The sequence below is a fragment of the Cibotium barometz genome, chromosome 4 (genome assembly GCF_041138505.1).
Source record: "Cibotium barometz isolate CiBa-2024 chromosome 4, ASM4113850v1, whole genome shotgun sequence".
Taxonomy (NCBI): Eukaryota; Viridiplantae; Streptophyta; class Polypodiopsida; order Cyatheales; family Cibotiaceae; genus Cibotium; species Cibotium barometz.
The window spans coordinates 18718927-18743974 of record NC_141049.1 but is presented as its reverse complement, the minus strand read 5'-3'; the positions used below and the strand labels follow the sequence as shown (position 1 = coordinate 18743974).

At 44.6% G+C, this 25048-nt stretch overlaps 1 protein-coding gene across 2 annotated transcripts; it reads right to left on the bottom strand.

Moving 5' to 3' along the window:
- Nucleotides 1-121: 121 nt before the first annotated feature.
- On the bottom strand, nt 122-24329 carry LOC147638994 (putative protein ABIL1). 2 transcript variants are annotated; one of them, XM_086786342.1, is made up of 10 exons: nt 24175-24329; nt 23741-23823; nt 23508-23658; nt 23019-23118; nt 22829-22912; nt 22626-22722; nt 22462-22496; nt 22267-22370; nt 640-805; nt 122-493 (listed from the first exon to the last, which is right to left on the bottom strand). In XM_086786342.1, exons 1-9 carry the CDS (start codon nt 24280-24282, stop codon nt 647-649), a joined length of 921 nt encoding a protein of 306 aa, XP_086642468.1. In that variant the 5' UTR covers nt 24283-24329; the 3' UTR covers nt 122-493; nt 640-646. The 2 variants fall into 2 exon arrangements, with proteins under 2 accessions (XP_086642468.1, XP_086642474.1); XM_086786348.1 differs by having other exon boundaries at nt 24204-24283.
- Nucleotides 24330-25048: the final 719 nt, after the last annotated feature.

Genomic DNA, 25048 nt, shown 5'->3' with positions numbered 1-25048 from the left:
GAATTGCTTGGTAGAAAATTCATACGAGTGGCTACTTTTTTTTGGCTTTTCGAGCCAGACTCGCACTTGCCACTCCTAGAAAATTCAGAGTGGCTACTGTGAGTCAAAGTTGGGACACTTAAAAGGAATGTGGTGTTTTAATCTAAGAGAAGTAATAGGGGTTAAAATTAAGTGCATAGTTTACTGAAGCAATGTATTTGTGGACACTCAGGATAGTTAATGCTTACTGAAGCAATGTATTCGTGGACACTCAGGTTACTGAAGCCATGTATTTGTGGATATAGTTAATGCTTACTGAGGAAAAGGAGCCATTAAGAACTGAGAACTCATTTTATTGAGGTTTTAGCTCTTAAAGTTGAGCCATGTGAAAACCATATCAAACTCAAGGCCATTGTCATTGTAATGCTGTCTCCAGAGCATTGATAAGCTTGTCCCTGCCAGACTCTGAATAGATCTAGCAAACGCTTAACACTTTTAGCCAAACTGCATTTGCCTGCTCGAACAAGATAATAATTTTTATTACATCATAAAATTAATCAGACACATTAGAAACTATCATGGTTAACGTCAACTGCAATGGCACACAAGCAAGCCCCTACTTCCTAGTTGAAGGAATCAAAAACATATACGGAGTAAGACCTCAGTATTAAGCTTGGTCCCTGGGCTTTCCACTGCGACGCCTTCCAAGAAGTGATGAAAGCAGACTTTTGCTTCGAGTTGTTAAGGGTGCCCGATGCAGGTTGTCGAACTTTTCATCAAAAGAAGAGTGTGATGATAAGGGCTTTGAAGCATCCAATGAAGAAGTCTGCACATTCCCAACAATAGACAATCATCACAATGTTGACCAATACTAGAGGGAAACCTGCTAGGAAATCTTTACACATTATAATTTAGGATTATTATATATTTTGGCCCTAAACTGAGCACCCTTTCTGTTCGCTTGTGCGCACCATGTTTTGGCTGCTTGCCTAGAGAGCAGCTAGCAACTTTTGGGCTATTTTGCCTGCTTGGAACAAGCTGAAAACTGGCCACTGGTCTCTCACATGCATCGCTACTTCCCACAAGATGCATCACATTTTGGGCCAGGGCTCATCAGATCAAGGGATAAAAGGCCCAAATGTGAGTCCTGTTAAAGGGAAGAAAGATAACCATTAAGTGAACAGAAGGCTCTTTGGGCTTTCACTGCTAAGGACAGGGATGCACCACCTTAATAAGACGTCGTCATAAAAGTAGGAGTCTGAGCTGGAGACAGAAAGAAGCCATCTCATCCATTTGCAGACACGTTTTCATCCAGCTAGACCTGTCAGGACTTAGAACAGGTCCAAACTTTGGAGGCTGCCTCAGAAAGGCAGGGGGCAAGACCAGCTCAGATCATGCCAAATAGCATTGAAAGCTGGCTCAAGAACAAATAGAGCAACCCAGCAGCAGAAGATGTAGACCTATTGGTGCTATGAAGTGTTAACAGAGTACAAAGAACTCTGTTAACACTTCATCTTCTGTTAACAAAGTCTTTCGCTGTACACAGCGAAAGACTTGCAGAGCATGATCATACACAATTAATCTATGCTAAATTGCATTAACTCCGACCCCAATTTTACAACAGGTATAAGTACAGTAAATCAACAATCAGATAGAAGATCCCAAGTTGCTTCTGTTTCCCAAACACTGGCTGTCTTCTGCTCATTCCTGCCTTCAAACGCATGCAAAGCCCTGTCGGGCTGCTCGACCGCTGGAGGAGGGTCACAGATAGCAATAAAACCTTACAATTGAAAGCCCACCTTTCATACATGGGTAGTGCTTATTTGGTCCACCCACCCAATGGCTGCACCTGTCTGGCACCCGTGGGCAGCCCATCCCTGACAATGACTGCCTGAAAAGGCTGTGCTAGTCTGCAGTGTGCATCACATTCTCCCCACTCAGACTGTAGTGTACTGTACCTAGATGGGTGCCACACACAAGAACAGCAAAACTCCGATCAATTTTCATCCAAGGTACCAGATATCCTGAGAACTAGCTAACATTGTGCCCTCATCTTGTCAACACAATAACTTGCAAATGTATATCCCAGCAGAACCACCAATCGAGGCACCTCCTGGTGCCCCTGATGAGAATCCTCTGGCTGAGAACGCTCCTGACAGATTTTCTTCCAAAGATCGTGTAAACATCTCCAGAGTTCCCACTAGTCTAGTTGCTCAAATGGGGCACCAAACCCTTCTTTGCCAAAGCACATCTCAAAATCAGACTCAAACATGCATCTACCTATACTTCCCTGGCCATGTATGCTCAAACCAACACAACATTCACCAACTCCATATTGGCCTTCGATGCTCAGTCTTCCCTATGGACACCCTGCTCTGAAACATGCTCAAGAAAAATACAGTGCAATACACTTAAGCAAAACCTCCATCTATTTCCTTATCAGCTTCCAAGAAGCCTGTTTCTATCTCTTGTGAAGACACATCCGATAACCTGTTCTCTGGTGGTGTCAACTACTGAAGGAACCACCAATAGTGCAGAAGAGCCCCCAAACACCTTTCTTAGACACCTGGCTGGAAATTTTATCCTTCTGCAACCTTGGTCGTTGGGTACACCTCCCCGACGAAAAGTTCCCCCCACTCTGGCACCTCCTGCATCAACTCCACATATTCTAGCACATGCTTCTCAGGATACATGAAGCAAGCGTGGCTGCCCTTGCCATACTGCCTGCTTCATCTGAAAGCGAAGCCAAGCAATCGGTCCGGAAAGCAACAGCAAGGACTCCCCCACAACTTCCAACAGGCAGTCAGAAGCATCGTGGAACATCAGCCGGTGTTCATTATGATAGACAACCCCCTTATGATCGAAACCAAGGATGGCCCAAAATAACATCCACCTGATCCAAAGGTGCCACTTTGAAGGTGCACTTTGGGAGTGAGGCAAGGCACCGAGGGTCTCCCACTAGAATTGTCCTTATCATCGTTGGCCTTCAGCATGCCTTCTCCATGCCCCATGTCCATGCCCTGTGTTAAGCTGACTACCACTCCCCGTGTTGGGAAATCAGAGCTTCATGTGTGCGTCCACTTTGTGTTTATACCCTTGTTTGTGTGTCCACGTATGTGTAGTTGTGTTTATGTGTGTGAACAGCCTCTAAGGCTAGATATTATGTGTGTAGTAAGCAGTGATGTCATGGGATATGCCATGTGTCATTAGCTTAGTGTGTTTGAATGGGTCAAAAGATAAGGCTTTATGCCTATAAAAGGATTGTACTTGGCAAAGGTTAATCACATCAATCTAATCCTCATTGAGTCTTGCAATCTTGAGCATTATCACCTCTCTCTCTCTCTCAGCCGTAGACATCTTTGAAACTCCATAGCTGGCTTTGATGCTAACCCTAATACCAACATTTGGTATCCGAGCGTAGGTTAATAGCATTCTTTAGGGTTTGCTTAGTATAGTTTTGAGAGCTCTTTGCTTAGTATAGTTTTGAGAGCTCTCGCTGTCAACAGCACAGCATCTTCAACATCTGCAACAGCAAGAGCTTCAAGAAGTGTACACCATCTCTGCTGCACGTTGAGTAAGGCTTGTTTAAGCCTTCTAATAAGGTTTATAAGCCTTGGATACCTTCATCACCTTCATGCATCATCATGCTATTGATTTGACTATGAACTGGATCTCCCATATGGCATCTCCATCACTATCTCCTCGGAAACTGTAGGGAATGGAAGTTGCCGCTTTGCCTTTGGAAGCTCTATTGGCATGGTAGACTCCATGAACACCTCAACAAGTGAAGTACTTATCTTCTCCTCCTCGTCAATGCATTCGGAGATAATTGTGAGAACCTCGCGAACTATCACCTCCTCAATGGCTATGATGATCTTGGGAACTCGCATGGATTCTAGAATTGTTTGTGGCTCTTCATGCTCGAACAATTGCACCTCTTGGTTGACCTCGACTTGCGGATCCGACATGGTTTCTAGTGCCTCTTCGGTATCCCTTTGTTCTTGGTGTTCTACTATGGTACTCTTGTCCTCTTCCTTGGTCTTTACCACACTTGCTTCCACTAGAGTACTTTGACTCATCATGGCGAAAAACTCCTTTATTTGTTTCCAATACTCTTCTTCACGTCTTTCGTCGTCGTTTCTTCTTTTCCTTGCTACTTCTTTACGTTGTTCCTTTCTTTGCCTTGCTTCTTCTTCACGTTGTTCCCTTCGGCGATCTTAGCCTTCACATGCTTGTTGGTAGATCTTTGTCCTTTCTTGGGATACCCGTTCAAAACTAGCTTCACTTTGTCTTTTCATCAAAGCGAAAATATCCATGAAAAAACACTAGCTGTTTTTTTTTGCTATAGTCAGTCCCAAAACCCTAAACCTAGGCTTCTACATGCATCCTAGACACCCTAGAACCATGCTAGACTGAAATATAAACTTTCTAGTACTATACTATGCTAGCAATGAGCAAAAAGCTGATGTAAAAAGGCTGATTTAATGCAAAAACGCAAAGCCTAATTTTGCTTGCAAACACTAATTTGCTGATTTACATGCAAACCTTAGCATTGATGCAAAACTTTTCCTAGGAACCACCTAGCCAAGTTCGGACCAAAGATGGAGTATGTGTATTCGTGACTATTAGAGGTTCCTCATCACACTACAATCTTTGCTCCGAGGGAGGAAACCGGAGCTTCATGTGTGTATACCCTTGTTTGTGTGCCCATGTATGTGTAGTTGTATTTATGTGTGTAAACAGCCCATAAGGCTAGATATTATGTGTGTTGTGTGTGTAGTAAGCAATGATGTCATGGGATTATGCCATGTGTCATTAGCTTAGTGTGTTTGAATGGGTCAAAAGATAAGGCTTTATGCCTATAAAAGTATTGTAATTGGTGAAGGTTAATCACATCAATCTAATCCTCATTGAGTCTTGCAATCTTGAGCATTATCACATCTCTTCTTTTTTTTTCGTGAAATGGTGTTTTATATTATATGTAAAAATGTACATCAGCCACATGGCTCACACAGAACCTATGGTCCCAAAAAACCCCCCACAAAGGATTATGACCATGCAAACCTGTACACTAATAAGAAAGCCTCCCAGCCAAACAAGCATCCCAGATAAAAGCATCAAAGATGAGCCAGCCGAGCCGCCGTAGACCATAACGAAATAACATCTGCATCCAGTAGCTGAGTTGAGAGAAGAGAAGAAAACTACCAAAGCAGCAAACCGCGGATACGTAGAATCGGATACGTAGAATGTGCCCATGTATTCCAGACGAGGAATCAAAGATGAACCCATTCCGTGTAGTCCAAATATGCCAAAGTCCTGTCCATCTAAGGAAATGGAATATTTCACGGTGACTGTCCAAAGTAATGACTTGAGGACAAATCCCAAATACCCACTGATGAGCCGAAATAGTAGACCTCTCTACTGCCTCCCAAACGCGAGAGACAAAAGACCAAATCTGACGGGCCACTAGACAACTCATGAATAGATGCATAACTGTTTCAGTGCATGTCGTGCAGAAGAAGCAAGAGGCCAATGTAACTTTACGACGGCTGAGCTGATCCCGTGTAGGTAACCCTCCCACCAACATCCTCCAAATGAAAACCTTACCTTGGTAAGGGAGTTTAGACTGCCAACCATGCATAAGAGTTTTCTGCCACCATGATTTAGACTTGTGCAATCCCCACACCTTATTGGCCTTGGCTGAAACCCAATCTTTCTCTGATACAAGCTTATGATAGACCTGGTTAGCTGAAAGTGATATCAAGTCACCAGATTTACATAGTGCCCAATCAAGCCAAGGCTGATCTGCAGATGGCCGAGGCAATGGAGTAAAAGGCTCAACTGCATGCATGATGTCAACCCATAGTGGCTGAAATGTCCGAGGAACCCTAAAGTGCTGCCGAATACGACGAAACGAATATGGTCTGTGACGACCAAGTATCACAGCATCTGGGATTCTAACCAAGCCTAACCTGACCATGCGGTTGAGTCGTATGCGTGAAGCATCTCTGTCTGGCCAAACAATGACACGCGACTCCACAAATGTTTCGAACTGCAAAGAGTTCAACAGTAGTCTTTCATGACCAAGATCCCACCGAGCCAATAGTAGAACTTCATCTCTCTCTCTCTCTCTCTCTCTCTCTCTCTCTCTCTCTCTCTCTTAGCCATGGACATCCTTGAACCTCCATAGCTGGCTTTGATGCTAGCCCTAATACAAACACCCCACACTTTGCACTAGCCAGAGTCTCGAGGATCCTAGCAATGACCCAAGAGACTATGCTTCCAATGTGCACGAACAAACGCTTCAAGCCATCCAAGAACCTAGCCATCTACTCCAATGGCCATCTACTTCAAGAGCAACAACTTCTTTAAGGGCCAGATAGTCAGTTACCTGAAGGGTCAGGTAGTCAATTACCTGCTTGCTCTACTTTTGAAAAAAATTATCCCATTGCTTCTAAAACCCAACCAAGTTATCAACGGGAGTGAACTCCTTCAGGACTACCCAACAGCAATAGCCTAAACACCATGATGCTTCAAGTAGTCCTCTCACCATAACAAGGCAGTACCGGTCAAAGCTATTTGAACAGTGTGCAACAAGAACCAAACAGAATCACCTGGTGCCTCCAGTGTAAGTGTCATCTCCCAAGCCTACTTGGTACTGTCCGTCCTCCCATTGAGCTTAGGAGGCTTCAACATCTTCAACAGCTAGGTCCACTCTGCCCAAGTGCTGGGACTAGAGCACAACACTCCAACACAAGAACCCGATAAGGGCAACAGCAAACAGGAAATGGAAGAAGAACAAGAGCTTGGTGGAAAGGAATCCCACAAAGGGTACCATTGGTGGTGCTCATCAAAATGGCAACTACGATGTGAATGGCAGCTCTCAGCTCTCATGACAATTGAAGTGTTCTTGAGACCAGGAGCAACCAATTGAATGCCTTTGACCAAGATGCTCAAAGTACACTGGCTGCACCTACTCGGGCTAATCCAAGAGTGGTAGGAAGAGATACATGCGGAGTCTGGAGTCCCTTAAGGCTAGCATCACTGCTGGACCACGGTATCTTGATAGAAACTTCCTGCCTTGTTGCAATCTGGTCCAACATGTGGAAAATGCAATTACCATCTCATCTGTGGCTATGATGAAATCTTACAAGCTTAAAATCAGCAAGTGAATCCAAAAGTATCCTTTCCCAAGCCCTAACTACACTCTTGTAAATCCAGATGGTGATCCCTTATCAGGCAGAAAACAGGATGTTGGAATGAAAATTTTGGTAGAAACCCCAAGCTCTAATACCAAACGTAGACATATTGGTACTATAAAAGTCTTTAAAGAGAATGTTGGAATTAAAATTTTGTAGGAACCCTAAGCTCTGATACCAAATGTAGACATATTGGTGCTATAAAAGTCTTTAAAGAGAAAAGAAGTACATCGGAAGACTCTCAAAACACAATCATGCACAGTGTCACCATTTGGCCTTTTACCACCTTTGATCAGTGTTTTTGGGGAAAGCCCACATACAAAACAAAACCAAGGTGAGAACGGGGATTTTCCATAGAAGATGGGAGATGCCAAAGGATAAAAGCATTTCTCTGAAGAAGGTGTCAGGTGTTCAAACCAATATTTGAGGTTTGGACACTTACAAGGGTAATGCATGGACATGTGTGCCAGCTTTTTGGGCTTACAAGAACAATAAAAGCTAGGCCCCTCTGGGAGATATTTTATAGTATGAACACTAAAGGTGGCCAACTGTCACGTGCATCCCGCACTTGGATGCCACGTAGACATATCTAAACAAGGTGCAGGACCTAGAATGGAAACTGGTCCCATGTGAGCCCAATCCGGGACGAGTCAACCAATGTTCCATTCTATGCATCCGAGGTCAAGTGTACATTGTCCTGCACATGAAGCAATGCTAGTCCGTACTGTGGGTCTCCCTTTGGAATGATGTCAAGTGATCTGTGTGTCTGTTTTGCGACCGAGTGCTGAACATCTGTAGATGCATGTAGATTTGCATGTAGAGAAGGGGCCAGCCCCTAAGGCTACCCCAGGGCAAAGCCTAGTGCTCTTGTTGTGGGCATGGGGGAGGTGTAGAACAACCCCCAAGGGGCCAGGAGGGCTAAGGTTTGTGCAAATCAAGATTCTGTATTTATTTTCTAATTTACATCATTCTAATAAAGCAAATACACCATGCTCCTCACTCTCAACCTCCTCTTGGCATAGTCTGCATATCCTCTCTACTCTGGGGATCCGTGTTGCCCTACCTGCCTCAATCTCAAGTTGGTGTGATGACACTCTGAGAGAGAGAGAGAAAAGAAAGAAAGAAAGAAAGAAAGAAAGATTTTATTAACGTCTTCCAAAAGACCGAACTCGGCCTATGAGACAAATCAGTGTACCTGTATGGGGTATCCTCTGTCATCCCAACAAAATGAAAAAGTACTGAACTAAAAAGCTGAATCTAGGTGTGCAATAAGTACAATGAGTGGGGGAGGGGATGGAGCTCTACTACTAGGAGAATGCCAAGCTATATGCATGGAGTATACAATCATGATATGCAACCTAGCTAGCTCCATCCTGTATCATGAGAGAGAGAGAGAGAGAGAGAGAGAGAGCTCTATTAACGTCTACTAGAGGCCGAACTCGACCTATGAGACAAATCAATGTACAACTGTCAATGTCCTTTGGATGTCCAGAAAAAAAAAAAGGACAAAATGAACATGAAATAAACTATGAAAGTGCTGAGCTAGTGGGGGATGGATGGAGCACTACTATTAGAGGCTCACTATGCAACCTATATGCGTAGGGTATACAAGAATGCAATGGAGATCTATCTAGCTCCAACCAGTACCATAATGGGGGTGTAATATGTGATACATAGGCGATGGCGAGGCAAAAATGCCTCAAAGAATGATCTTCGGGTGTGAGTGTAAGTGAGCTAGCTGCTCCTGGATATGGTGCTAATGTCGAGCCCGTATCTCTGTGATCTCCCTCTGATATAGTCTGAGAGTCTGGTAGAGTGAGAGAGAGAGAGAGAGAGAGAGAGAGAGAAGAGGACACAATATTGGGTCCCAAATACCCTCTGTAAGGGAGTCCGCAGACCAACGCAGATTTGGCTAGTTCTTGCTAGAGAGACAACGCCACAGAGAGACACTGCTACGGACTCATACCACAGGGAGAGATGGGCGACAGCTCCAGCTCATTGATTTCTTCCAAAGATCTATCCCAGTGCCTACCCTGACATAGGAGGGGGTTACACTTCAGCACGCTGTGGACCTCCGAGCCAGACGAAGACCGAGAGCACCAGGCTACCAGACTCCTAGACTACATCAGAGGGAGATCATAGAGATACAAGCTCGACATCAGCACCATATCCAAGAGCGGCTAGCTCACTTACACTCACACCCAGAGATCATGCTCTGAGGTATTTTTGCCTCGCCATCACCTATGTATCACATATTACACCCCCATTATGGTACTGGTTGGAGCTAGACAGATCTGCATTGCATTCTTGTATACCCTACGCATATAGGTTGCATACTGAGCCTCTAGCAATAGTGCTTCATCCATCACATCCCCCCACTAGCTCAATACTTTCATAGTTTATTTCATGTTCATTTTGTCCTTTTTTTTTTCTTGATATCCAGAAGACATTGACAGTTGTACATTGATTTGTCTCATAGGTCGAGTTCGGCCTCTAGTAGACATTAATATAGCTCTCTCTCTCTCTCTCTCTCTCTCTCTCTCTCTCTCTCTGCACATCTACTTCAGTTTTGTGTGTTATATTTGTCGTGAAAGATTGTTGAATTCATTTACCGATTCGACCTCGAAGCTTCCACATGTTACATTGCTATCAGAGCCTTATTCAAGTGTGAAGATTCAGCCAGGAAAACCCCCCATAAAAAAAAAAAACTCGCTTATGTGGTTGGTTTCTAGACTCAATGGACCACCCCCTTTCAGTGTGACTCCTATTCCTCGAAGGATGGATGGTTTTCAGCTTCCGAAAGTCTCCCACACATAGTGGATGGTCAGATTGCACTCCAGAAAGGAAGTGCATTTTCCTGCTATGGCGAGCCACGATGACAAGAGAGAACGACAACCTTGGGAACAAAGTGCACCAATCAATCCTTCTAGGGCGGCAGGCATGAGTGTACAGGAGATGTTCCTGCAGATGATGCGAGCAATTGTAGAACAAGGTACCAAATTGGAAGAGCAGAAGGCACAGATTTTGGCCCAAGAAGAGCGCGCCCATTCTCCAGCACCTCTTTTTCCGTCTCCTCTCCCCTCCTTCCGCTTCCCAGATTCCAGATCCTCTACTACATGACCTTTTGAAGGGGTTTGACCGCAGCCGACGAGTTCAATGCGAGCAATGGAGATTCGACAGATGGAAGATCATGTGGCAGTAGCCCGTGCTGCTACACAAGATGACGCTAAGCAACGCGTGCAACACGAAAGATATCTTGCAGCGTTGGGACACAAAAATGACACCAGCGGCTTCCTGGAGTCATTTTTCGAGAAAATGAACTTCAGTAAGTATAATGGTAAGCTCGATCCCACAACTCTTTATTCCTGGTTGCATCAATTTAAGCTTATTTTGCCGCAATTAGAAAAAGTGATACTGACAGAGTGATCTTGGCTAGTTGGTAGTTGGAAGGTGAGGCCATTCCTTGGTGGACCCAATGGGCTGCCCCTAGTTCATCATCGAATCCCAATGCTTCAGTTGGTGCAATCGTTAGCCGAGAGCTTGAAGATGAGCAGAAGGGCACCCATGACCAGGAGTATGAGCGCAACAAATTGCTCAAGACTTTTGGATACATAGGTGGCCAGAGAGTCGTTGTCTTGTTTGACAACGACAGTACGGAGGATGTGGTCACAGAACAAGCTACTCCGCAAGCCCGTTTCGTCTTGACTTCAGTGGACAAGAAAGTGGAGAGATTTAGCAGTGACATGACGACAAGCATCAAGTTTGAAGCTCAAAGTGCTACGTTAGTCATTCAAGGCATAGAGTTTGTGTTAGAATCAGTGCATTTCAGTGTATTTGGGCAAAGCCTATTTATTGGACATTTAATGTATTTTCTCCTTTTTTCATGAGTCATGCGCTAGTCAGCCTGTTCTAGAGCAATCGGCCAGGTGCACAACTCACTATATAAGGAGGCCTCCCATTTCTCACTTTCTCATCCATTCCTTTGCACAAGTTCAACACTCCTCGCTGGCTAATTGCCATTGTATCGTATGTGTGTGGACTATAGAGCTTTGAACAAGCTTACCATCAAGAACGGATTCCCAATTCCACGTATTGACGATATCTTGGATAAGCTTGATGGCTCAGCTTGCTTTAGCAGACTTGATTTGAAGAGTGGTTATCACCAGATACGCGTGGTGCCACAAGATGTCCATAAGACTGCATTCAGGACAGCCTTCGGATTATATGAATTCTTGGTAATGCCTTTTGGTCTCACCAATGCTCGTGCTACTTTTAATCGTATGATGGATAGGATATTCCGACCCCATCGCAAGTTTACAGGAGTCTTCTTTGATGATATCTTAGTTTTCTCCAAGAATGAGCAGAAACACAGAACTCATTTGGTCACAGTGTTCGAAGAGTTGCGGAAGCATAAACTTTTCGTCAATGCCAAGAAAAGTGAGTTTTTCCTTTCAGAGATTCATTATCTGGGTCATATTGTATCCAAAGATGGAGTTACAATGGATCTTACAAAGATAGAGACCATTCGGAATTGGCCCGAATTGCAAAACGTACATCAAGTACGTAGTTTTTTGGGATTATGTTCGTACTACAAGCGTTTCATAAGGCATTTTGCTATGATTGCCACTCCTCTACATGATCTCACGAAGAAGAAAACTGCTTTCAAATGGACTTCAAAGGAACAGGATGCTTTCTTGCAGCTCAAGCATGCGATCATATGTGGTCCAGTATTGATTGTTCCTGACTTGCACAAGTCATTCGTGGTTGAATGTGATGCTTGTGGTGATTGCATAGGAGCTGTCCTAAATCAAGAAGGGCATGCAGTTGCATACGAGAGCCGTCGTTTGCATGATGCTGAGCTTCATATGGATATCTATGAGAAAGAGCTCTTGGCTGTAATTCACGCCTTAACGATTTGGAAACATTACCTTCTTGGGGCTGAATTTGTAGTCAAGACAGATCATCAAAGCTTGAGATACTTTCTATCTCAAACCAAGCTTTCAGAGAAGCAGATGAGAATGGCAAACTTTCTTTCCATGTTTCATTTTCAGATTGTGCATACTCCAGGAAAGAAAAATGTGGTGGCCAATGCACTATCTAGGAGGCCTTATGTTGCTGCAGTCTCAGTGGCCTCTCATGGAGATCTATCTGTTATGAGAGATTTGTATCATTTGGATGCTGATTTTTGCCATATATGGACTGACTTGATGGCTGGTCATTCACATGCCTCTTATGTTATCAACGAGGGTTATCTTATGAAGGGCAATTGCCTATGTGTGGTAAAGGATTTGCGTCCAAAGGTTATGGACGAATGTCACGCTCCACCTTATGCTGGTCATAGAGGTATTATGCCTACTACACGCATGATTCAGAGGTATTTCTTTTGGCCAAGCATGCGTAAAGACATTGAGGCTTATGTGCGTGCATGTATTACTTGCCAAAAGGTCAAATTTGACAGGCAAAAGCCTCCAGGATTGCTTCAACCATTGCCTATTCCCTCGCAACCTTGGGAAAGTATCACAATGGATTTTATTATGGATTTGCCTAGATCCCAGCATGGGAATGATGCTATTTGGACTATTATGGACAAGTTTAGCAAGCAAGCTCACTTCTTGCCCGTCAAGAAAACCATCAAAGCTGATCATATGGTAAAGCTTTTTCTTGCTAATATTTTCAAGCATCATGGTATGCCTAAATCCATTGTTGGGGATAGAGATCCCAGGACTACAAGCCTATTTTGGAGGGCTTTAATTGATAATATGGATACTAAACTTGAGTTTTCATCAGCTTATCATCCCCAAACGGATGGCCAAAGTAAAGCTGCAAATTCAGCTGTGTTGGATTTATTGAAATGTTATGTGGCAGATCAAAAGACTGCATGGGAGAAGTATCTTCCACTTGTTGAGTTTGCCTACAACAATACGATCCATGCTTCCACAGGAAAGACTCCGTTTGAGATTATTTATGGCAGAGTGGTCTTGCCACCCATCCTTCGTACAAAGGATGAGATTTTTGCAGCTGATGAATATGTTCGTGACTTGGATGTTACCTTTGGTCAAGTGCGGACAGCCATTGCAAGATCTCAAGATAAGCATAAAATGGCTGCTGACAAGCATAGAAGGGACATGGAAGTCAAAGAAGGTGATTGGATATTGCTGAAATTTGAGAAGGCTAGGCTTCGGAAGAGGCCAGGACGAGAAGGATCATATCCTAAGCTTTCTCCTCGCTATTATGGACCCTTCAAGGTGATTCAGAAGATCAATGAAGTGTCCTACAGGCTTGCTCTACCTAGTCATTGGAAGATTCACAATGCTTTTCATGTGAGTCTATTTCGGAAATATGTGGGGCCAGATCCTGATGAGCCTGTCACAAAAGATCCACCAAAGATTGAAGAGCTTGAGGAGATCCTCCAGCCAGAACAGATTGTTTTTCACAAGGAGAGAAAGCTACCTGCAAGAAAGCTTTCCAGGAGATACCTTGTGAAGTTTAAAAATTATTTGCCTATTGATGCCAAGTGGGTAAATGAGGATTATTTTGCAAATTATCCGCAATTATTGCAGGCATATCTTGAGGCTTTTCAGTTGAGGTCAACTCTTTAGAAGCCCGGGGGGATATCACCAATTGGCCGACCATTTGGTCCATCTCCAGATTTTGCATCTCGTTCACTTGAGGCCAGGCCGGTGTCTCATGTGAAGAGGCCAGTATTTTGCTGACATGGACGGGAGCCAGGATGTCACCAATTGGCCGACCATTTGGTCCATCTCCAGATTTTGCGTCTCGTTCACTTGAGGCCAGGCCGGTGTCTCATGTGAAGAGGCCAGTATTTTGCTGACATGGACGGGAGCCAGACTGGTGCCACCCCTGTGTTAGCAGGATGGTGTCGTATGGACGGGAGCCAGACTGGTGCCACCCGTGTATGACCTGGACTGTGTTCGACCCATGGGACTGTCACGCCATGGAAGAGCCAGTATTCGTGCCGTGTTTTGCCTATGGGGCTGTCACACCATAGGGAGACTCGTGCCTGGAACTGTGTCTTACCTATGGGACTATCACTCCATAGGAAGACCAGGTTTTTATGTTTTACGTCGCGCCAGTTTTGTGCCGACAGATATTTTGTACTTGTTCCATGAACGGGAGATATGTCCATGTTACTATTTGCACATGCACACATGATTTGTGCTTGAAACTCTTTTCGCATGACTTGTATTTTTGTGTTTGCCTGCTTGACGTGTTACTTACTGAGCGGGGACGCTTGCCAGTGAGTCGTGAAGTTTGCTCTGTATTCTGACGAGTTTTAGTGCATGTGAACAGGTGGTAAGTATGTTGCACATGTTTTTATTATTTTATTTCTAACCTTAAGTTTTATAAGGTTAAGTGTTCACATTCACTTAAATGTGGGCACCCCCTTTGGGCACCCACTTAGGAGCCAAGGTGGGGAGCCCCACTTAAGTGAGTGTGGGGGTGGGCATGGTCACCTACCCATACTCCCCACCCACATGCAAGCGTAGAGAAAACTTCACTTTAATTTTATAAAAAAAGGCTCCCTCCTTCAAGCGTAGACATCATCGCTTCCACCCTTTTACGTGAGATCACCCGGCGATCACCTTCTTGCGTTGAGAAGCCGGCGACCATCGTCTTTGCGCTTGTTTTTCCCAGGCGGCTGGCTGCTCTACGACTGCACACGCTACAGGCTGCCCATCATCTATTGGCGGCCTCACCTGTATGCTGTCCAGGCTGCGCTTCTGGACCATCTATGGCGGCTGTACCCTCTACCGGTTCCCTTTCTCAGCAGGCTGCGTGAGCTCTCCTGCAGGCGGCTGCTTCACCTCCTATACAGGCGACTGCACCTATTCGCCTGCAGCTTCTACTCCCCACAGGCGGCTGCAGCCAAGTATCCCTCTTCTCCATACAAGGTGGCTGCACTTGCTCTCCAGCAAGCTGCCCTTTCTCTCTTGCAGGCAACTGTGGGTGTACACTCTCTTCAAAACAGGCTGCTCATCCAAGCCCTCTTCTCCTCCACACAGCAGCCAGGTATCTTCTCCTTGCAAGTGGGTACTCCTCCTTTCACAGCAGGCGGCTGTGGTCTCTTGCGGTGGTACTTGTCTTGGTGGTTCACCACGAGGTGACTATTTCTTCAACAAGGTGTCTTTTTCCTACCTTGAAAGAGGTTGCTCATCTTCTCCACCGGTGACTACAAGAAGACTTCACATCCCCTGGGTGGCTTCATCTCCTACACAAACACCACGAGTATTGGTTTTCTATCAATCATCCACAAGTAAGTGAATTTCAGATTTAAGTAAAGTATTTTGTGTTTAAATCTGATAAGGGATTCCCGACTCCCTCTACGGCCACACCCGTTCGGTGCCGGGTTGTCCAAGCTCTATTGGAGAACCTCGGTCCAAAGGTGCTGAGATCGGGAGAGCCAGGCGTTAGTACGAGAGCGCCTGTTTGTGCGTGGTCTCGGAACACCAGTGAGGCGCTCTCCGCGGAGTCCAGTGAAAGCACAGGACCGTAGAGATTGAACCACACTAGTGGTCATTCTGAGCAGTTATCTTATGTCGTGCTCGTTGGCCACGCCCACCGAGATCCCGACCACGGCATCCTCACCATCGCCAGATCAGAGCCATTATTGCTCGGCATCGGAGGCGCCTACCTCGCTTCTACGACCTCTCCATTCTAGACAGCCCCAAGGCGAAGATACTTGATCTAAGGAGAGGGCAACACTTCAATTGATCAGCATACATGGATCTACCTAATATACATTTTTCAGTATTTTCCAGTATTTTCTACTCAGTATCATCTCGGAGTCTTGCAGTTCTGTTCTTATAACTGTAGGACAATCAGTTTATTGTACTTTTTAGTCTTGTTCTCTTTGATGAGACACCAACTTCAGATGTACTCTCAGTTTTGGTCTCATAGGCCATTATAGCCTCTTAGAGACGTTAATATATCATTTCATTTCTCTCTCTCTCAACTTTCACCCTCTCTCATGGCATCTTCTTCACAAGCAACCCTCGGCTCCGCACGTCGTGGTGGTGCTAGAAGAACCGACGATTGGTCATGGTGGGAAGACGTTAATGCCGACCGCCCTAGAAGTGGAGGAGGTCCACACCCATGGTCTTGCAAGCTTTGTTCCTATAGGCGGACGAGTGGGTCAGACAAAGTGAGAGCCCACCTTATGCATGAGTCCCATGCTTACCATCATTCCATGCTTATGTATTGGTTTGAACTTTGTCGGTGTACTTATTAGCGCCTTTTCGGTGTTTGCGCCACGTATTGTACATTTAAAGTGATGCCTTGAAAGTTCAAAGTGTAAAAACATAAATGTTATTTTATTTAGTGTGCTTTGTAGTCAATAAATTGCATATTCCATATGCTGTCCCTGTCCCCCGTCCCCGTTCCTTGCCTTTTGCCGTTCCCCGTCCCCGTTCCCGTTCCATGTTACTGTGGGTACAACCCCTAACTCTCCATCAACGCTTCCACATGATGTAACTACTCCATCATCCACCTTTTCCCATGCTGTCCATTATTGCAGCAAGCCTATAAATGAGGTTTCAGATCTCTCATTACTCCAATTTCAGCTTTATAAAGTCTCTTTTCCCTTCATCTTTGGATCAAGTACAAAGTTGCAACTTGCAACCATTGTATAGCTCTACATCAACAAGAAGGCTAATTACTCTCTCTCCCATTCGGACTTCTCACTATCGATGTATTGTAAGAAAATGCATTTGCATACTTGCTTGTTTTTGTATGTTCATTAGCATAGACTTTTGCATGGTCTGTGAGAGTGAAGATTACTTCTTCTTCACTCTCAGGTTGATTGTAACTGAACTCAATCCTAAAGTACTTGGATTGAGTAGAAATAAATTCCCATCTTGCAGAGGGGGGGGTGCCCATCTTCAACCCTCAATCTGACTCCCATCATATGTCTCAACTTTACTTCCAATATGTATTGCTATCTTATGCACATGTGTTGTAACTAATTTCAGCATTGAGTTATTTAGAGTTAGTTTTGTTATTCATCTATTTTAAGTGTGAAATAACCATCGAAAATAAACAAGAATATTAATTGTTAAGCATACCACATTGTACGGGGCGCTTACAGTGGTATCAAAGCTTCGGCTTGATCCTATACCCCCTACACTCGTAACGCTTGCAATTAGTATTTTCTTTAGTTACATGTGTAGTGTGACTTTACTCTTTGCATTTGCTTGTTTTCATAATCATACTCATCCACATGGAGACTCACGCTACCCACGAAAACCATGTGAGAGTGCAGAAAGTCTTCAAGAGGAAAATGAATTGATTTGTCAGCAACTCTCAAATATGGAGGCTACTAAGAAGAATAGTGCGAAGAAGGAAAGAGACCAGTGGGGGACCCAGAATTCCAAGGCAACAAGCAAGAGAGCGACCGGGAGGTGAGCGCTAGATGGAGGATCATCTTGGACCGTCTTGTGCTTAATGCATCAGTTAGGCGCAAGATCAAGGACCAGCTTTCCATGTACCGGTCATTTCATCAATCCTATGGCTATCATGATGCTTAGATTGACCGCTCCAAAGTTGGTGCTGCTCTATGGTGGGAGAACTTTGGTTCGGATGGACCAGAGCTCCAGCAACTTGCCATCCGCATACTTAGCCAGGCCGTCAGCTCCTCTTGCTTGAAGCAGCTTTGGAGTACCTACAGTCACATTGCCTCTAGAAAGAGGAACCGACTCGGGATAGAGCGTGCTAATGACCTTGTCTTCATCAGCGCGAACTTGCGAATGCTTTGCAAGAGCGTGACCAAGAAGGCAGATCCCTTCACCGAGTGGGAGATGAGTCAACAAGAAGAGCAACAAGAGGATGAGGTGCAGGAGTAGCATGCCAGTGAGAGGATGAGCTTCATGCTCCTTTGGCACAAGCTACCCATGACCATGAGGCGAGCACTTCGCGTGGATGATCATTCATGGATGATGATTCATGGGCCTTACTACTTAGCTCTAGCCTTTAGCCTCTAGGCTTTAGCACATTTTGTCATTGACTCATTTGAGTCCGTCCATGTATTCTGCCTCCTTAAGACTTAGTCCTGACTCTTGAGTCATGACTCAGTTTGTATCTACTTAATTATTGATACAATCAACCGTCAACGCCTTACTCTTTGATTGGCGTATTTTATTAATATGACTCAAAAGCTTACCATTTTAGTGTAAATTTGTGCTCATTTTGATGTACTTCCAAAGTAGAATAAGTGTACAGTAGAAAAACTTTTAAAAAAAGTATTTTTTGAGTGTCGTTCCCTCCCCCGTCCCCATTGCCTACTTATGGTCGTCCCTCGTCCCGTCCCCGTTACCGTCCCCCGTCCCTTGTGACTATGATCTCAACAAAGGACAAAACAAACCCTCCAATAACTCCATACCACAAGTCACAATCAATGCGATAGGAAATGTAATCCTAAAGTACTTGAATTGAGTAGAAATAAATTCCCATCTTTGGGGGAGAGAGGGAGGTTGCCCATCTTCAACCCTCAATCTAGCTCCACCATATGTCTCTCAACTTTACTTCCAATATGTATTGCTATCTTATACACGTGTTGTAACTAATTCCAACATTGAGTTATTTGGAGTTAGTTTTGTTATTCGTCTATTTTAAATGTGAAATAACCATCGAAAATAAACAAGAATATTAATTGTTAAGCATACCACGTTGTACAAGACACTTACAATCTTCGGATCATGAAGCAAAGACTGAAACAGGTAGACAAGCAATGCCCAAAGCTATCATTCAAGAGCTTTGGACCTTTTTCCATCCAAAGAAAGATTAACGTGGTTTCAATGTGGTTTCAAGGAAGTTGAAGCTATCTCCGGACTAGACTATGCATGATATGTTCCATGTCAGTTGACTAAAACCGTATGCACGTCCAATACCTTCAGAAGTGAAAGACAAAGCCAAACCAAATATAGTTAATTAAGCTGAAGTGATGGTTCGAGAACAGATCCTTTTGCACCGCTTCAAGCATGGCTCAAGCCGAAGACAAAAACTGTTCCTCACGAAGTTTCGGGACCGAGGGACCCACGAAGCAATATGGCTTACCAAAGAGTTTTGCAACGACTATCTAGCTTTATTAACAGACTATTTGGATGTTATGCAGCTTCCGTCAAGTTAAGCAAAAGGGGATGTCACGTGCATCCCGCACTTGAATGACACGTAGACGTATCTAAACAAGAAGGCGTAAGACCTAGATCCCATGTGAGCCCAGTCCGAGACGAGTCAGCCAAGGTTCCATTCTATGCATCCGAGGTCAGGTGTGCATTGTCCTGCACATGAAGCAGTGCCAATCCGTACTGTGAGTCTCCATCTAGAATGATGTCAAGTGATGTGTGTAGCCTATCTGCGACCAAGTGCCGGACAACTGTAGATGCATTTTGCATGTAGAGAAGGGGCCAGCCAATAAGGATACCCCAAGGCAAAGCCTGGTGCTCTTGTTGTGGGCATGGGGGAAGTGTAGAACCACCCCCAAGAGACCAGGAGGGTCCCAAGCTATGCCCACCATCCTTGGCTTGGGCTGGAGAGGCTGTCGGCCAGCCCTATGACCACTGGACAGTCAGCCGACTGGGCCCAAGCCTTAGAGAGGCTGTCGGCCAGCGGCTGCCCAACAACCAACAGGTTTGGTTGGGGTGGCCGGCCATGACAAGTGTGAAAGCATTGGGTTTTATGAATGCTATATAAAACAGTTGTGGAGATTTTACTGCTGGCCGACTTGCAGCAGCCCTGCCAATATTCATGTGTGCTATCTCTCATAATTCACAAGGGATCGCTGCCTTCCAAGGGCCGGGACAGCCAAGGGGAAAACTTCAATCAAGGTGAAAAGTGCAAGTCAAGATTCTGTCTTTATTTTCTAATTTACATCATTCTAATAAAGCAAATACACCATTCATGGTGGGGGCCGTACAAAGGGTATTTGGGACCCAATATTGTGTCTTCTTCTCCCTCCCTCCCTCCCTCCCTCCCTCCCTCTCTCTCTCTCTCTCTCTCTCTCTCTCTCTCTCTATTTTTTTCTGCACATTACTTCAATTTTGTGCGTTATGTTCGTCGTGAAAGATTGCTAAATTCTGAGCATTGAAGTTACCGATTCGACCTCGAAGCTTCTGCATGTTACACCAACTTTTATCATTTATAATATCTTTGGCTAAAGAAAGCATAAGTTTGAATCTTTTTAGCAAGCAAAGCCACTTTTGAAAGGAAAAAGCATGGGTTATTCTTTTTTTTGGAGCTGGCCGATTCCAGAAAAAGGGACTGGGCTGAAAAGAGGAGGGGCTACTCTCTTGTTTTTGGCACGCACAAGGGATCCAGGCCGGCAGCAGCGAACTGGTTTCTCTCTCTCTTGTGGTCGCCCAAGGATAGGCTGTACAGCAGCACTGCTCCTCTCTCTACTAGTCGTCCTCAGACTGGCCATACAGCCGCAGTGCTGTTTTCTCTCCCTACTGGTCGCATATGAACAGGCCGAACAGCAGCAGTTTTTATCATACTCTTCTAGTCGGGCTGCTTTCTTTGGTGGTCTGTACAAGCTGGCTACAGAGTTTCTCTCTCCCCACACGTAGGCCAGACCGGCAAAAGCTTCTGTGTCTCCCATGAAACAGCTCTGAACAGCCCCAAATCTGCCCCACAACAGTCCACTGTTTACAGCCAACAGTTCTGAGGGCGAGAGGACTGATTTGGCTCGGTGTCTTAGCTATCTTGGAGATTTCATGGACTGCTTTATGAAGCAGATTTAGGTCTGTATTGTTGGCTAAAGATTGAAGCTCTTTAGTTTTGTGGAGAGGACTTATACAGAGTCTCATAAGAGCTTTGTGGAAAGCTGCCAAGGACATGTGGAGAATCTGGTGCTGAAAGCACCCTCACCTTGGATTTCTTGTAACAACCTCTGAGTAATAAAGAAGTTTCCTTCGGGGGGCGGCCATTCCGGCTCAATGTGTTGTCCACCTATTTTGTGGCTGTTTGCACTTGAAGTGTTATTCTAGTCCGGGTTTTGGTTACACACAGCTAACCTACACTAAGTTGCATTCACTCTGAGAGCCAAAGCCCAATTATACAACAAATAGGAGCACAATGGCGGTCTGGGAGTTCTAAAAGGATCAACGATCACATAGAAGAGCCTAAGTTGATGGATTTCTTAACACTGGCTGTCTTCTATTGATACCTGCCTTCAGATGCACACAAAAGCCTGCTGGAGGAGGCTGAATAATGATACCCAAAGGAGGGGCCCTATTTACAGGTGAAGTCCCCTGGTTGTGGGCTGATCAGCTCGCAAATCAGCAATAAAACCTTCTATTTGAAAGCCCACATTTCATACAAGGGTGCTCAGCTGCTGGCCCATCCAGACCAGGTCACTGGCGCTTATTTGATCCACCCGCCAACCTGCTGCACCTGTCCAGCACCTGACAAGGGTGCTCAGCTGCTGGCCCATCCAGACCAGGTCACTAGCGCTTATTTGATCCACCTGCCAAACTGCTGCACCTGTCCAGCACCTGTGGGCAGTCTGTCCATAACAGCAGCTCACACATGGGACCTAGGCCCACCCAAGCAGGTGGGCCTCCAATTTGGAAGCCTGAAAAGCAGAAAAGCAACAACAAAAAATGCTGGTCAGCTGGCATCTTTATTGTTAGCTTAACTTGCCTTTCTAACGTCCTCGCTCCTTTCCTTTGACAGGCAGTCACCACTAGCCTTCGTATCAACTAATAGAGCACCAGAAAAGGCCACATCCCAATCTAGAGAGAACCCAAAATGCAGCAGAACACCAGCCATGTTCAGAGCTCCAGTTTGCAACAAATGTATGGCATTTAATAGAGAAAATAGAGGAAGTTTCTCCCCATTCTCCACACCCATTTCTCTGGGAGCACAGTGCTCATAGCAACAACCACACAAAATGCATTGGCTGAACTTGACTCAACTAGATACTGGACGTTTGGTCCTTCTGTGCCCCAACATGACCTTCCATCTCTTCTAAATGCTCCTCTAGACTAAAGGGTGGCATGTGCAGCTCAAGAAGTGGTGATACCCAGACAACTTTGAAACTTGTTCGCTTGGATTATGAACGAGAATGTGGTTAGACCTGAATATGCCCATGATACTCAGTATGTGATGCAGGTGACAGCAGAGCTGATCGACTTGATGAAGGGCCCGTGTGTTCAGTTGGGGTTTCCGACACCATATGCTCTGGCATTCAACCAAAAACGTGTATCATGGAATGAAAAACATAATAAAGAAAGGAGGAAAAGTCCTTTAAAAGGCTTACACACCAATTTACCTGAGCTCTCTGATGTACTGTCCGATGATGCATACCTGTAAAAATAGATGTGACAAAGAGGCATGGAAATACAAATCTTGCTTTTTATTTAAGTACCTAACCCCTATCCTCCTAGTGTCCCTGCCAATTTGTTAAAAAACGTCACCAGCAGATGTGAAAACCACCTGTTTGCAACTTGTTGGATGTGGTGATCCATCTTTGTAGCAGTAAAGGGATCAGCTGCTAAATGCCATGACAAGGTTTTTCCAGTATAGCCTGCGACTGTGGTAAATGCACCAACAATATCGAACTCACATCAAGCTACATAAGCAACATATAATCATGTTTATCAGCTGGGCCAATGGACCCTTGCACAGGATAATCATACCAGGGTGCGACTGCACAATCTGAGGTTCTTCCATCTTCTCTTCCCTCTTTTTCATGGGCTGTTCTTCAAAGTCAGGCACCACATCTATGACCATAATAACAAGGGTGTCAAACTAAAATATGCACACATATAAATACATAAGATTTGCCATTGCTGCTGGAAACGAAATATGCACTAAGAAGGCCCTTACCCGGTAAAAGGTAGTGTTTGTGATACCTCCGATTTGCTTTAGTAGGCCATTGCTGGGAAAAGCCTTCAAGATTTTTATGCTCTTGGCATGTGCGCACCCTCTAATCACACAAGCAAACATTAACCACTTCACAAAGTCTAGGGCTCAGATTGATCCAACAGATAACAACGGCCCAGAAGTTATTGGTCTTCTCCACCATCTTTTTGTCCTATGTTCTTGGTTATGATTGTACTGATGATATAAAGGTGTGTGTGTGTGTGTGTGTGTGTGTACACACACACACACACACACATACATACATACATAGAATAGTGTATATGCATTCATACAGACCTCTATATATGCATGCACACATGCTTGCTTGCTTGCACTTCTGCAGCTGTATGTTTGCATGCAATCATTGCGTGTGCCTGCCTACTCACATGAGTGCATGCGTCGGATGTGTAACTTTTCTTTTTGTTACATGGAAGGCAGGCCAAAAAGTTGTACCTGTGCAAGACCTGCAACCCGGACCTCAGCTGAAGATATGTCGCCTATCTGTTGAGATAACACCTCATCGAGTTTGTATGCCACAGTTCCCAAATGGTCTATTGCATTCACAAGGGCCTTCACTGTGTAGTCTTTCAAGTTTTCCAGCACCCTGCATGCAGCACAGGACCATCTTTGTATAAAGATAACTCCAAGACTACTTGCCACAGTAGGTGAGCACAAGTAGAACTTACACTTGCTTTTGATCATTGAACAGATAAGACGACTCACAATACTCCGCAGCAGAATACAGCTGCGGTCGTAAATTTTTCAGCTCCTGACATACCACATTTGGTGTCAAACAGATGACTGTAACAATAGCAGTCTGCGCATAATAAAGTTACATGGAACACTAAACTCTAATCTGCTCAAACCTTGACATGGATTCTTAACACTAATTTCAACAAGTCAAGAACATATTAGTGCAACACCACAGAGAAATCCTAAGGCACTCATAAACCTACAACCTCATCTATTCAATTCGACAAAACAGAGATACCCTACAGAAAAACAACAGAGAAACACTCTTTTTGTATTTAAGCCCTAATATTAACGCGAGTAAAGCTTGTACTAAATTCAAACCCTACGACAGGCAACCCTAACCCTACGCAAAGCCCTAAAAACAGACCTGCAGAGCCATGTAGAAATGGCGACTACCCTGCATAGAAGCCTCATCGTAGGTCATGGGTGGATCGGTGCCGGGGGGTGAAGACGGTAAGAAGCTCTGCTGCTGCATTGTGCTCTGCTTGACAGCAAGAAACACAAACTGAGAATAAGACAAAACTTTTGATTTCAGACAAAACTTTTGATTTCAGACACCGCTGCAAATGTGTCTGAAAGGCTGCGCGCACACGTGATCGATCATCGAGGTAGCTTGAAATTCAAAATTTGAGGTGGATAGGCCCTACCCATGTGAAAGGGAAATCTCGCAAGGTGAGGGCTGTCCCCAACCCATTGGGTCCCTCATGGAGCTTTGTGTATGTGTGTGTTTTTTTGGGAGTTTTGTTTCTTGGGGGTTCAACTATGTCTGTACAGACCCAGAGACGGCCTCTTGTTGGTATTGGGAGTCCTTGACAAAGGTTGAGGATTTCACCAATGGTGGGCAAGGAATATTTTCCCGAGATGATGGCATGCGGAGTCCAGACTCTGAAGTCCAAACCATTACACATGGGTTGATGCACCATCACCTAAACCTGAGGATGCCAAGAATCGGATGCATCTCTGATTGATGTACTTCCTAAGTTAAGACCAATTTAAAAAATGCATTCACCGTCATTAAATAGGGATCTATTTGTAGGCTAGAAAATTTGACTTTTTGTTTAATTGATTTTCAATCCGAGCATGTAGTATCTCTTTAGTTGGTGAAAAGCAAATATTGTCTTTAACTTTTTCGATAAGTTTTTGCTAACATTACCATAAGCCACATTCTTTCTTGTATATGCCTTTCTTATAAAGTCAAGCTCCGTTTGGAGCTTATCACTTGCCACCTATACTAAATGGTG

Excerpts from the sequence above, each read along its gene's own strand:
- LOC147638994 (XM_086786342.1), bottom strand. The coding sequence starts at position 24,282 with ATGCAGCAGCAGAGCTTCTTACCGTCTTCACCCCCCGGCACCGATCCA. Across the intron at positions 22,723-22,828 it reads GATTGTGCAGTCGCACCCTG|TCGCAGGCTATACTGGAAAA; the intron begins GTATGATTATCC and ends CATTTACCACAG. Across the intron at positions 22,497-22,625 it reads ATCCAACAAGTTGCAAACAG|GTATGCATCATCGGACAGTA; the intron begins GTGGTTTTCACA and ends CTATTTTTACAG.